This window comes from Gavia stellata, chromosome 5, assembly GCF_030936135.1.
Source record: "Gavia stellata isolate bGavSte3 chromosome 5, bGavSte3.hap2, whole genome shotgun sequence".
Classification (NCBI taxonomy): domain Eukaryota; kingdom Metazoa; phylum Chordata; class Aves; order Gaviiformes; family Gaviidae; genus Gavia; species Gavia stellata.
This window is the reverse complement of record NC_082598.1, coordinates 58,264,257-58,278,857: the sequence shown is the minus strand read 5'-3', so window position 1 is coordinate 58,278,857 and position 14,601 is coordinate 58,264,257. Positions and strand designations below refer to the sequence as shown.

Sequence of the window (14,601 nt, the reverse complement as noted above, 5' to 3'; positions counted from 1 at the left end):
TGTTTCATACGTGCCTGGTCACTGCAGAGCAGAGGCTTTGGGCTTGAGGGGAATGAGGTGGGGAGCAGCGGTAGCAGCTGTCTGCACTGGGCTGCCTGGACCCAGTGGCAGAAGAACTATCCAAAGTGAAATTTAGCCAAGTTTGCACATGCAAAGCCATCCCTTTGGTTGTACTGGAGCAACCAGCAGAGCCAGTATACCACTACAGCTGTTATGGAACACAGAACAGTTGAAGAAAAAGAAAGAAAAAAACAAAACAAAACAATCTAAGGAGCTGGTTGGAAACCTTCACACATTTCCTGCCTTATGCTCCTCTCTCAAGACCTACAGAGAGATTTTGATTGCTGGTCTTACTGTCTGTTCATCAAGTGGACAACACAGCATTCTCCGCAGTTCAGTAGAATAATCAGGGAAAAAATCCACATGGTCATATTGAATTTCCTATATAAACTCTTCTAGAAGCTATCAGTTGTACCTCTGGAAATGAACTTAAGTCTTGGGGCTTTTTTTATGTTATCTGTTCACGTTCCTCTCTCCCAGATTGTATTTACTTGCTTATTTCTCTCTCTCCAGTGTGATTCTGTGCCTTGCTCAGAGAATGTAGGTAACTCATAGAACATAGGCACTTTACAGCAATTCCGGAGTGTTTTACAATTTTCTGAAGTTGTTTTCTGTTAGTAATTTAATTTCAGGTTTTCTGGTTAAGTGGCTGCTGGCAGGCTTCTGTGGGGGAGGGATGGGAGCCGTCAAAGGATGAGCTGCTAAGTTTCCAGTGGCTTTGAGCTTCTTTCCCAGTGCTAGGGAGCAGTGCTTTAAAGAAAATTTGTTCCTATTCAGCTATGTTTTACAGCTTGAACATTTGAAGGATAAAAAGCACTAGTTATCATGTGCAAATTGTGAAATGTACCACTTCAGGTAAGCTTTTAATTGCAATTGGTTTTCTGAGCATAGTGCTGAAGGTAGCCGTATTGTTGAGGACTGTTCTTGTCATCAGGTAGCACGGTAGCTCAATGGGCATGAGACACCAGAGCCATTCCCAGGCTGAGTAAAGGCTTAAGTACCAGAAATGGAAAACTGCTAATTGTATAAAATATTTATTGATAAGTATCTGCTGCTTCTTTTCTCTGAATGATTCATTTTAAAGGCAAAATAAGAGCAAGACTATGCTACTGTGTAAATATTTTCTTATTCAGTAACTCCTCCAGAGAAGCTGGAATGATGGCAATGGTGAGGGTGAAATTCTGGGGAAAGATCTTTTTCTGGAGACATCTGCAATGTATTGAATTATATCCATCCCACAGGCTGACAGCTGCAAGCACCAGGCATAGAGTCCTCGAGAGAGCAGCACATTGAACAGTTTACTTTGGGGGATAGTATTAATAAGTGAATGATCATTTTACCTTCAATAATGACTTTGTATTGGGGGCTCCCAAATGGTACTTTGATATAGCTGAATGTCTTTAGAAGGTTTTATTAGCTTCTTAAGCAGTTAGAAACTGAAGAGGCAATATCCATTCCTTGGACATAAAAGTAAGAGGTATGAGCTGTGAAGGTAGTCGTCAGTTGTTCTCTGTTCAGTCTGGCCTACTGACCTGAAATACCTGAAATACCCCCAAAATGGAACTGGTTAATATGTGAAAGGTCAACAGATAACTGATGCTCAGGCCATGGACATTTGGAGCCTATTTTGGTAACAGTGGTGTAGGAAAGATCTAGTTTGAGCATTAATTTCTTGGAGTTCTTAAGATGTTAGCCAAAATTGCATCTTTCTCACAGAAGGAAGGGGAGGCACTGGAAGAAACTTACTTCTTTCTCTGGAAGAAAGGGAAAAAACCTGTTTGTGGAGTATATTGTTATATCCGTGGTTCCTTACCCAGCAAGCCACACTCACCTACCAACATCCTCTTGATTCGTTTTAGCTAGTTTTTTCCCTATCTTTAGTTTTCTTGGAGACTGTTTGCAAGTGTTGCTTAAGAAATAGGCTGTGCTTCAATTACCACATTCGGCATTACTGGTGTCCTCAGCCTCTAGCAAATCTCAATGAAAAGATGACCTGATTTAAACAGCAGTTTTTTTGAAACACTGTGGGCTGGGGGGATTTTTCTCCAGTCTGAAAACACAGATAAACTCTCTACTCACTGCTCTGATCACCACCAGTGCTGAGTGCTTGAGTACTTTTGCTTCCTTTTGAAGACAAGGGAGTAAATTTGTCACCCTGCACCTCACAGGTGGCTCTCCAATAACAAAATCTGTCCCTCCAGTCAAAAGGAGATGCTTACAAGACCCTAGTTCTGCTGAGACAATCAGGCAAAAGTTTGAAGAAGCAACACTAACCTATGCAAACCTTTTGCAAGGTTTGATGTCCAACCTTAGATGCATGAATCCACGTTTAAAACTGCAAGGTTTTCATTCACGTCAGTGGGTGCAGGACCAGAATTACCACCAGTGGAGCTTTCCCATGTTAGCAGTGTAAAGTTGCATCACAGCAATATTCCAAAAAGCCCTGCACCTACCAACAGGGGAGATTCTGCCTACCTTCACACTACCTTAAAAACAAAACTGGCCCTGCATTTCAAAGCAGCAATCCTTTTGTTCAAGATGAATTTATGAATAATTGCTGTTCTGATATCAGTCAAGTCTTCTTTTATTCTTTCACGCATCAGAAGGGTTTGGATTCTCCAGTTTTGGCTTTTTGTTTTGCACCCTCACGGATTCAGAATTCACCTTGCTTGATAAAGCACCGACACCCATAGTAGGAACATGGGGAAAAGAGTGCGTAAGAACTGCGGAGGACATGGTCTGGCTCTTACCAAAACAGACTGCCAAAATGTCAAAGACATGGTTGGCTGATCTATTTCCCTGCTGCCTCCCCTCTCCACTGTGGCCATAAACCACCTGGGTACTTCAGAAACGCCAGATGAGAAATGGGTCCTATTAATATCAGTGAGACTTTGACTCCGGTATGACATTAAGCAGTTAAGCTTTCCTGAATTGAGATACCTCTTGCTGCTTTCTCAGGTCATGGGGACAAAATGGTGATTCTTTACTTCCCAAGAGCATTCTTAATGATTTCTGAAGTTAATTCTTAATGATTTTTCTCTCAACTTGCAAACGATGGCACAGATCATGTGTTGGGTAAAACACAGTCATGTATGCTGATACCTAGAAGGTGAAGAGATTTTGAGGCTCGTGCTTCAAAATACTTGTTTGCGTAAACCTTGGTTTTATGCTGCTGAGCAGATATATTACTGTGGACACGCAACTGGCTGTTAGCTGGTATCAGAAAGAGAAAAACCACAGTCGTCTTAATATTGACAGATTTGTCAGTATTAGAAGAAACAGATGGGTTGGAAAAGATTAGAAAGGGGGAAAATCTGAGTCTTCCCGTTAGTAGTTAGTTCAGTTCCAAAAGAGAAGATAAAAGATCCATTGTGCATTTTGAGCATAAAGTTTTACTTTTCCTTGATGTATAAAACATCAGCTGGTTTCAGTCCAGTATCGGAATGCTTACACAATAAGACAGTTTTAATTGGTCATTTCAGTTTAAATTGGCTAGAGTTATGATGTTAATTGAATTGTTTTCCCTTTGCAGGGACCCCAGGGGCCTCCAGGACAAAAGGTATAGTATAAACAACAATACTGTGAAAGTGATTATTCCTCCTGGTGCCAAATTGCGAACAGAAAAAGGTGAATGGAATTAGCTACCGTACACCGAATTGAATCAGTTAGTTTAGGCTCTGAATTTTGTTTTTGCAAAATGCAGCCATATAACGTGAGACATCACATTTCCCGTTTCCCCCATCATAGGAAGTTCAAGCAATGCAGAACAGACTGTTTTCAATCTGTCTGCTTAACTTTCAGGTGAAAAGGTCACTATAATTTTCTTACTCATGCACTGGTACGGCTAGGAAACCAAAGTTAAAACGTTGTGAAAGGTGGGGAGATAGAGTTTCTGATTAAATGCACGTCCTTACTCAAGTAGATCAGTGCCATATGACTAAAAAAACTGAGCAGCAGAAACAAAGGACATAGGTGTTGCTGATAAATGGTGCTTGGTTGGCGGCGTTCAGGTGGTCTGCCGGTGTCTTCCTGTTCCTTCGGTAACCAGAGACCTGACTTCCTGGGAATGCTTTCAGCATTATTTACGCTCATTAAAGCTGACTGCCTCAGTTTGATGGAGTGAGCTTAGGATTTATGGAATTACACCATTAAACCAGTCCTAGATATATCAGCAATAACAGCTAGTAAGTGGCACTTTTCCAGCATCTCACCCACACACCGCCAAGGCAAGTAATTTTCTAGTTGATTTCAAAAGATTAAAAAGTTGTATGGAAGATATTTAATAAAACAGGCTTAATTTGTGTAAAGAAGAAAAGAAAGAGGAAAGGAATAAGTAGTATTAACATATATGAGAAGGATGCCACCTCTGGTTTTTCTTCTTCTGAGATAATATTCTTTAAGGTGAAGGTTTGCTTGCATCTGCTCAAAGGGAACTGTTTGAACAAAAGAAAGCAAAACCCGCTGAGATGTAAAAATGTAATCCTAAAGCATACAATTTGGTGGAATTTGGTGAGCTGTGAGCTGTACAGAGTTTGCAGGCTGAAGGAGAGGACTACCCTTCATGTTTGGCAATGCAGCAATGCGACATCGTAAAGCTGTACTGACGTCTAAGTTGTCCCTACAAAATTATATCCTAAGGCTTGGGGAGGAGAGTGTTTTACACACGTACAGCATCAGCAGAACCCCTGTGCTGATAAGCTTTTGCATATCTGATAAACTTTTACTTGGCATGGTAGAACGGGCTTCATTTACACTTTCTAACATCCTATGTCTCAAAAGAAAAGTCAGCACCTATGGAAGACTGTCACCGAGAGGAGGAACTGTTATGAATAGGATAGTTTATTGAGGCTGATGGTTTAATGGCCTCCTGAGCTTTATCTTCTATTTTTCTGGAAAAATCATACAAAGATGTGAAAATGTTCGCTAGGGCCCCTTTGCAGTGGCTAGCAGTTGTGACCATGCATCCAGCAAAAAGAGGCAATCGGAATGCCAAAGCGGAAGCATTGGGAGTAAGGGGAGAGCACTCTGGCTCATGGAGATATGCTGGGATGCCAGTGTATTATTTCTTACTGATTTTCAGCTCTGCTATAAGCTGGAGCCTCCTGGGCGTTCAGATGTTGGAGATTTTGTGAGGCCCTCATGGGTTGTTTCCTTTTCTTGTTTCACAGGATTTCTCAACTCTATTCATTGACAAACATGTGCATCCATTTTGGATGCATTTCCCTTGGGTGTTGGTGTCCTTTGACTAACCCGTTTCTAGTGAAACCTCTAACCAACATGAATAGAGGGGGAAATGTCCTGCACTGATTCTTGGGACGCAGAGAATGCGAGGCATGAAGGGATTCACAGGGTGCTTGTTTTAAGGGTCCTGGGAAACTGCACGTTTCAGTGTTGACAAAGCCTCTGCCTTTCCCAGTCCCCTGGCCTCTTTTTAGGGTGCCAGCCTTTCAAATAGCGATCATGTTTTTGTGTCCTGTTAAGGTGTTTATGAATGAAAAATAAAAATAATGCTTTCAGTTTCCTTGCTGAGCAACACCATTATTATATAAAAAGAGGAGAACGCTGTGTGAGCCTGTGCAGTTTTCCTGTCTCCTCATACCTCAAGTTTTCACTGAACATCCGTACCAACAGTTGCACAAGTTCTTTCAAAAAAACTGTCCATCATACAGAAACTTATAGTGCAAGAGCTTTGTAAAAAGATCCCTCCAACGTCACAAGTCAATGCTAATATTTTGCTTTCCTTCTTTGTCTGCCTCTTGTGTTTGGCCGGTGTTGGCTTTTGGATTTTGATTGCAGTAATACTGATGCAATTTAAAAGGGTATCTGTAATTTCCACTGTCAGGCTGAATTGTTGCAGATTATCTCTTAAAAGCCTTAAAATAGATTGGCGCTATCAGTTATTGAGCTTCAAGCATCCCTCTTGAAGCATTAATGGTTTTGTTCAGGTGCTATGTTCCATCGTGTAGGATCAGTCTCAAAATTTATCGAGAGCATTAAATGGAATTGTATTTTAATTCTTACATTTCTTGTGAAGCATCCACAACATTACAAAGCAGCCATCAGCTTGAAGCTTGTTTCTGGAAGAGGCGATACAGTGGGACAGTCATTAAAATGTACAATGTGAGAACATACCTAATTAGTATAAGATGTCAACTGAAAAGAGAGCTCAGCTTGGATAAAAATTAGTTTTTGAAAAATTTATTGCAGTCACAATAAGCAAACATTCACCGTTATTTCTCAGTACTGTATTAAGAGATGAAAGGTTTCATGACCTGTTTAATTTGCTAAACACCGGCGTCTGTTTCCCACCAGGGTTCTGTCGGAGTGCCTGGTGTTCCAGGGAGAGACGGACAAGTGGTGAGTTCACTGACTTTGTCAGCACTGCTGTTATTTATGTAGTTGATTAAAGCTACTTAGGGCTTGTTCACATGAGCCATATGCAACCTTACATCCAGAGCTGTGGTTTCCAATTGGCTTCGTGGAAAAGGCTGTACAATCTGGTTTGTGCTCTGCAGTCATTTCTTCTAGTTTTACTTGAGCAGGCAGCAAATGTAATTAATGAAGCTGGTAGTCTGATGTTCAGATTTGATGATGACTGATAGGCTCCAGAGAGAAATGTGTATTAGTGGCGTGCAACTTTGGACAGTATATTTACAAACAAGTTTTTCTGCAGATATTTTTCTTACTTTTTGTTAACTCAGTCCCATGATACAAACACTTACGTTGATATTGGGTATTTATACAGTGCCAATACATTGTTGATACAACCTATAAATAGAGAATAAAAAGAAACTGGCAACACAGGTGGAGAATAATGCGAAACTGAAGTTGGGGACAAAAATGCAGAGAAATAAATCAAACAGAAATATTCTTGAACACAACCGGGACGAAATGCTAACTCAGGCAAGTCAGTGTCATCTTCCAGTGCCATCACCAAGTTAACTCCTAGTTCTGAACAGCCCTCCATAAGGAGGGGTCACAGTAAAGCAGCAGGGCTGTTTCACAGCATTGCTGGGGTTTGTTGGCAAATCTGGGTGGTGACATTTAAACAATATCCCTCCCTGACTGTAAACAGTAGTATCCATCTGTTGTTCTCACAAGCACTAACATTCCTAGTGCACATCAAAAGTGCTTGCAGGGAATACCAAAAGGAAAATGGATGATATAGGTTGTTCACTGCTTTTAAGCAGCAATAGGTGGTAGTTATAAGGATTATATTATACAATCCCTTCTTCTGCCTCCCTCCCCAAAAGCCCTAGGAATAAAAGCATTTCAAATAATTTAATTTTAATTCCTCTTTCCTAACAAAAAGCATGTATTGTTTCTAATAGCATAATACACAGTATTAGACCTGTGTTTTGCCGGTGGTTATAAGAAATGATGTAATAATCACTTATTTCACTTTAGTGAGACTGTTAATGCTAGGAACCGATTCCGAGTATTATGACTACTGTGGAACAACAACAACAAAAAATGCTTAGAATTAGCTATATATGGCACACAAGAAATCATAAGAAAATACTGTGAAACAAATTTGCTTTAAGACCCGAGATTTTTTCCTTCGTATTTTATAGCTGCATTCAATTGCAACATGAATGGTAGACACATTGTATTTTAATTCTTCCATCTCTTGCGAAGCATCCACACAGATGCTGTTTCTGTACATAATTTAAGTAATTTTTGTGACCAACGTATGAGTGAAAAGCCAGTGAGGACACACTTTGTAGCATAATTTTCTTTGGATGTGCAGGAAGATGTAAGACGACTGGACAGGGTGAAGTTGCAAACCACATTGAATAGAATAGAACCAATGATTCACATTTTAGCCAAGAGCTTTATTTTTAATAGCATCATCACACAAACTCCAGCCAGAAATCTTCACTCAGATGAGCACAAAACATGGACATTGATGAAATAAGTTAAATGTGCCAAACGTGCAAAACTTATGTGATTACTAAAGTTTCATTTTGGGAGATGTGGAATTTTTTTTAAGCTGTATTGGCAAGTTTGTTGTAGGTCTATTTTTAGGAGACCACATAGACTTACCTGCAGTTATGTTTTATGGGGAAGAAAAGAAATATGCAATTTCCTTTGATTAAGGGAAAATCCAAACACACCTTTAAATGCTGTTTATCAACTTTAAATTGTGCTTTAAAAACAGTTCCTAACACTTTCAATTTATGGTTTTATGTTTATTTGATTTATTTCAATATTTATGGCATCTAAAAATTTGAAGATGTTCTTAAATTATTACCACTTTAATAAAGATGTCAGCATATTTTTAGTGTAGCTGGACTGTTCCACTTTTGTCCTTTACGGAAAAAATAAATTAATTACTAAACTGAAATCTAGATATCAGGACAAAAACCATACAGAAAAAAATGAAATGTGGTCACATTCTTGTGTTTGTTTTCACAATTGTTGGTTGATATTGACTAGCAAGCACTTCCTGATGTAAAGAAAATGTATTCTTTTCATATAATACTAAGCAGATGAAAGCTGAATGTTGATTTCTGGTTTAATAAATATTTAACAAATTCTGCTGGCTTGGAAATGGTGGTAGAAATAAAGTTAAACTATAGAAGTATTTATCCAAAGTTAGGAAGTATAGTGCAGCCTAGGACTCCCATGCTAATATTTTGCTACCAAAAGGTCCATTCCTCCAATTTCCATGAAAAAACATATTCTCTGTGCAGTGTGACACAGAAGATACTGTTGAATGAAGACCGGAGTAGTAATTTTAAGAGTCGGGGTGTCCTGTGAGCTGGCTGCTGACACTGCTGGCTTTACTTACACAGATTCATGTTGATTTGCAGAATAGAATCATAGAATGGTTTGGGTTGGAAGGGACCTTTTAAAGATCATCTAGTCCAACCCCCCTGCCATGGGCAGGGGCACCTTCCACCAGACCAGGTTGCTCAAAGCCCCGTCCAACCTGGCCTTGAATACTTCCAGGGTTGGGGCATCCACAACATCTCTGGGCAACCTGTTCCAGTGCCTCACCACCCTCATCGTAAAAAATTACTTCTATCTAATCTAAATCTACCCTCTTTCAGTTTAAAACCATTAACCCTTGTCCTATTGCTACAGGACTAGTAGTTGAATAGTTGAACTCGACTTGAATGTGTGATGCAAGTCATCCCCTTTTGAGAAGTTTTGTAGTTAAAAGGCTTTACAAAAGCCTTATTGTCTTGGTAGCCTTTTAATCAGTGAGCTCGCTCTATCACACAGCAGCATGTGCAGTGCACTGAGTTCCAAGTTAATATTTTTTCTTAGTTTAAAAGGCAGTGAGTGTTAAGCACATGCTTAAAATTACGTGTGTGTGTGTGTGAATGCTTTCCTCATCTGGACAATGAAATATCTTTCAGCCGATGAATGTCAGCAGTGAATTAGCTTTGCTCTCTCCTTAAGCGGTTAAATAATACAGAGTTAGGTCATGTCCATCTTATATGTGTCTCTGTAATTTTCCTTTTCCTTTCCCTTCACCTCCTTTAATTGAAATAGTGGATTATGGGAGACGATTGACAAGTCTGACCAATAGGTCTGGGAATGAGATCATAAATTCTGAGTGCACTTAGAACAATTTTCTAATCCCTTAACACAGAAACCACTTCTCTTAGACAATCTCTAGATATTAGAGTAAGTGTAATTTTACACAACCCACATGTTTTTGCAGGACTGTTAACTAGCAGATTTTTCTTGAATTAGGAGTAGTAGCAAAATCATCGCCATAAAAACTTCACGCATTTTTTTTCTTTTAGGCCAAATCCAATGAAACATTACAGGTAGTCTTGCAAGGGCATTCACGTTCTTTGTTTGTTCCTACATTTAGGAAACTATAGTCACACTCCACTTATCTTGTTGAGGACAGTAACTGGAAAGGAGCTGCCTAGAGAGAGTGTTGTCCCTGGGATGGACAGAAACCTTCTGAGATAGCAAGGAGAGTCTGTCTGAGTGCTCCCTTTCCTTTGCAGACTGTTGTGCAACCCATCTGTAGCAGGTTGCTTGCTAGCAAGATGCAATGGGAGATAACCTTCCCTTTCTCCATCCCTGGCAAGAGGTTGTCAGGCACTCGAATACTACGAAAAAGGATTATACCTGCATGGAGATACGAGATTGCAGTGATCTAGGGATATCAGTTCCCTACATTAATCACCCTGAAATGGCCACAAAGGGGTTCTTGGAAAGTTCAGCTGTGCAAGTTGTGTTGAGAACAGAATGTGTGGTCAGGATAGATCCCTTCATTTCAAATTGTTTCAGTAGTTTGACAATGGCAATTTGATAAACCTCAGAAGAATTTCCCTTCTTATCAATAGACTTAGAGTCTGGGTGTGGACATTTCTTACTGCTTTCTTCAGGCTTCTTATTACTCTAATTTACATGTATTTCCCCATCAGTGTGTACTGTACTATGTAGGGGACACATTTTGAAAGTAGTATTATCACATTTCTTTACAGAAATGAGGAAGGGTATGCATGTACTAACATTTTTTCAAATAACAGAAGGATAAAGGAAGGAAACATCATTAAATGTAGTTCACAAACTCTAAGACAGGTTTGCAGGCCAGCTGAGTCTTGTTGAAGAGTCTTTCCACTTAATTTCAGCTGGTGAGCAGGCCAGGAGAGATTTCCAGTCCTTAAACAAACAATTTTAAGTTACTTTTGAGCGGGGTGAGAAGCAAGTTGAAAGGAGGTAATTCAACCCTGGTTTGAAATGGAAGTCACAGTAACATGTCTGAGAAACCGCTTTTTTCCCTTCTGTCCTCATTTATGTATTTTAGAGTAAAATTAGACTGGATTGGGTTTGGGGGCCTCTTGTATTTCCTTATCCTTAAAATTGATTACATTCTAGTGACTGAAAAATATAGCAATACTGACAGCCTTTCTTCTCAGGGCGAGGTGGATATCAACCAGCTGGTGTAGACAGTTATGCATCTCACCAAAACAAAATCTATTTCAGACCAGCAGCCTCCAGGCTGTTTTTCTGTTACAAACAAGAAAAGCTGGGGCCTCCAGCCACGTTATTTTTAGCTGATTAATTCTGGGTATGAAGGTATATGCCTCCAGGGCACAGAGCACTCCAGTAAAGAGAAGCACGCTTTCAACTGCCTTGACTCCTTTGATATGGACTCTAGTGGGTGATACATTTTCAGAGCTGTTCTAAAGTAGGTTTTATGAGTTTGTATTGACAGATTTTTCTCAAACTGGATCTGAATAAACTTGGATGCTGGTGGTGAATAACTGGGGACTTAAGTGCTTACAAAGCTCCTAGTGGTGGTGTCCTTTCCTGCAGTAGACGAGAGGCTAGAGAATTACCTTCTAGTACTGCATAGTTTTTATGTGAAATTTGGGAAAAGGCAGCTTTTCTAGCATTTTCTAATATTTTATAGTCTATTTGAGTGGTGGGTCATATCATGAAAACCGAATCCTTCTTTTGGGGTTGGTCCAGTTACTCAAAGGCAAGGGAAAACAACTTTATATGAAACAGAAATTAAAGGCTACCTAAGGAGTATTTCTGATGCAATATTTGCAGGTGTACCAGTTTGGGGCATGACATTTGTGCGTCTGGTACTGTTGTTACTGCTTTTACAAGCACAGCAAAACCTTGGTAGGCAGTATATTCAGATAAGATGGTGCTGGTACCACAGCATCCCACTGGACTGTTTCTCTATCAATCACGGGGTCAGTTAAGCCCCGCGTTGCCGAGGCAGTATGTGGAAATCATAGCCCATCTCAATGCCAGCAGGGAGAATTTATTTTTGTGGTCGTATATCATGGTTGTCCCACATGATGTTCTTTGCACATGCAGCTTCCATGGTGTGGTCTAGCTAAGAATAAGAATGCAGGAGAAGGGCAGAAAGGGCTAGTGACAATTCCTTTAAACTGAGTACTGAGACATTTCACACCTCCCCACAGCCCATCCCTTTCAGGGAAAGTTCCAAGGGAATGCTCTGAGGGCGGCTTCACACAATTTCTCTGGGCCTTGCATCTTTTTCTTGTGGGAGGGTGCAGCGTGTCCCTCATTATAATTTTAATTGGGATCATGGGTTCTGTTTTACATAGGCACTAGAAAGTTTTAGAACATATTGTGTTTTAGTTATTCCAGTCCCTCTGTCCCTGAGCGATGATTTCTCAGGAGTTCACGGCTGCAGAAAGGCAAGCTATGACCTAAAATCAGATGTACTATAGACAAAATTACTCTTTAGATGGGAAAAACCACTGATGAGGCCACACTTGGTGTACTGTGTCCGGCTGTGTGCTCCTCAGTACAAGAGAGGCATGGACATGCTGGAGAGAGTCCAACAAAGGGCCTCGAAGATGAGTAAGGGGCTGGAGCATCTCTCCTGTGAGGAAATTTTTCCTGGATATTAGGAAAAATTTCTTTACTGAGAGAGTGGTGACACACTGGAATAAACTGCCCAGGGAGGTGGTGGAGTCACCATCACTGGAGGTGTTCAAGGAACGTGTGGACGTGGCATTGTGGGACATGTCTTAATGGGCATGGTGGTGGTTTTTTTTTTTGGTTGATGGTTGGACTTGATGATCTTACAGGTCTTTTCCAACCTTAGTGATTCTGTGAAAGGCTGAGAGAGCTGAGGCTGTTCAGCCTATAGAAGAGAAGGCTCGGGGGGAATCTCATCAATGTGGTCAAGCACCTGAAGGGAAGGTGCAAAGAGGATGGGCCAAGCGCTTTTCAGTGGTGCCCAGTGACAGGACCAGAGGAAATGGGCACAAACTGAAACACAGAAGTTTTTCTCTGAATATCAGGAAACGCTTTTTTTACTGTGAGGGTGACTGAGCACTGGCAGAGGTTGCCCAGGGAGGCTGTGGTCTCCGTCCTTGGAGATACTTGAAAGCCATCTGGATATGGTCCTGGGTAGCCTGCTGTAGCTGACCCTGCTTGAGCAGGGAGAGTTGGAGCAGATGATCTCCAGAGGCGCCTTCCAACCTCAACCATTCTGTGGATCTGTGAAAGAAAAAAAAATAAAAATATGCTGTCTCAATTTGAAAGCTAGATAATGTGCAGAAGACAATTGTTTCTGCAGCCTGACACCTTTGCGGTCAGTGCTATTAAAGAGAGACTGCAATATGAGTCAGCAAAGACATTAGCCATGGCCTGGTGAATGTAAAAAAGTATGTGAGGTTAAGGATCTAGTTTTATAACTTCTTTCATTTTACCAAGTTGAAAAGCAGTCTAATTGAAATTATTGCATCAGGTGACGCTGAATGTCTAGTTTTCCCTTGCACGCCTCACTCCTTGGACAGCAGTGTAACAGTCTTCAGCCTTTTAAAGGGCAGCTATACTTTTTGTTCATCTCCAAAATACTAACCTGTGGGGCCGAAACACACTCATACAACATTTTGCACTCCAGTTTTAATATATACTTTGATTACTAAATAAATAAAAGTAAATAAATGGAAGGAAAGTAATTAACTATACTTCCTAGCAGAAGTATTTTAAATTATTTTCATGCCAAGAATCAAAATCATCTTTTGGGACCAATGTTCCTAAAATAACACAGTATTTTAGTGTCTAGCAAGGGAAGAGCTATCAATCTACTTGCCTTCAAAATGTTAGCTTCTGTTTTGCTTTATAACTACTTTTGGCATTTCCTAATTGATGGGAGGTCTGTCAAGGTTTCGCTCTTTTTTGGGTTCGGTTGGGGGTGGGGTGGGGGTTTTTTTGTGGTTTGATTTTTCTTTTTGATTGTTTGTTTGGTTTTTTAATGTTAGGCTTTAATGGAATTGTTAAAATACGTAACGTGAAGCCAGACTCTGCCATGCCTACAAGACATGCAGTATGAAAAAGGGAGGCTCCCTGGCACAAAGCTCGTTTTGCTGTGCGCTGGGAATGTTCACCAGGGGTAGGATATTGAGTAGGTTATGTGCTGTACATTTTTCTTTCATCTTATTGCTCCCTGCTTCCTTCTACGGACAAGAAAACAGGGTTCTAAAATAGCGAAAGGAATATTGTAAGTATGACAGAAAATTCTTTTAGCCCCTGTTCTTCTGGCCATTAGAAGGATGATCACTTCAAAAGCATAAAGCCACAAGGTCATTTCTGTGCTGTCCCTTCTAGGTTTGCCTTCAATCTTTCCCATTCCCAGAGCTAATTTCTGCCTCTGACTAGTACTTTCAGTGCCAGGAGTGTAGTGTTGGCCATAGGAAAGTTACATATAGGTCAGAAATGAGGCTGTTGGTGTGAATAGGGATTTACTATGACTAGGTGACAGCCTGAGGTTTTCACTTTTTTCCAAAGAAAACAAGATAATTCTTTTGTCCCATTTTTTGCAGTCTCCTTTTTGTCCCAGTAGTAGCTCTCTGCATTCATAGCACTGATATGCAAACCTGGGAGGAAAGTGCAAGCTTGGGACTTCAACCCTTTGATTCGAGATTTAAGCCCCTGAAAGTGTCAGCCGACAGCAGCTGTTTTAAAATGAAGGGGACAGAAACAAACTTGTTTGGGGTGTGGGGATGAGGAGAAACAAGTGCATATTCATTGGTCCCTTCTGCTTCATTTTGTCAACTGGCAGTTTTCTTC

General features: G+C 40.5%; 1 protein-coding gene across 1 annotated transcript in view; it reads left to right on the top strand.

The window, feature by feature from the left end:
- COL25A1 (collagen type XXV alpha 1 chain) overlaps positions 1–14,601 on the top strand; it is a 321,239-nt gene that overhangs the window by 241,328 nt on the left and 65,310 nt on the right. Inside the window, exons 13-14 of the mRNA XM_059818218.1 lie at positions 3,593–3,619; positions 6,373–6,417. Coding sequence (XP_059674201.1) covers positions 3,593–3,619; positions 6,373–6,417 — 72 coding nt within the window. The remainder of the gene's footprint in view (positions 1–3,592; positions 3,620–6,372; positions 6,418–14,601) is intronic.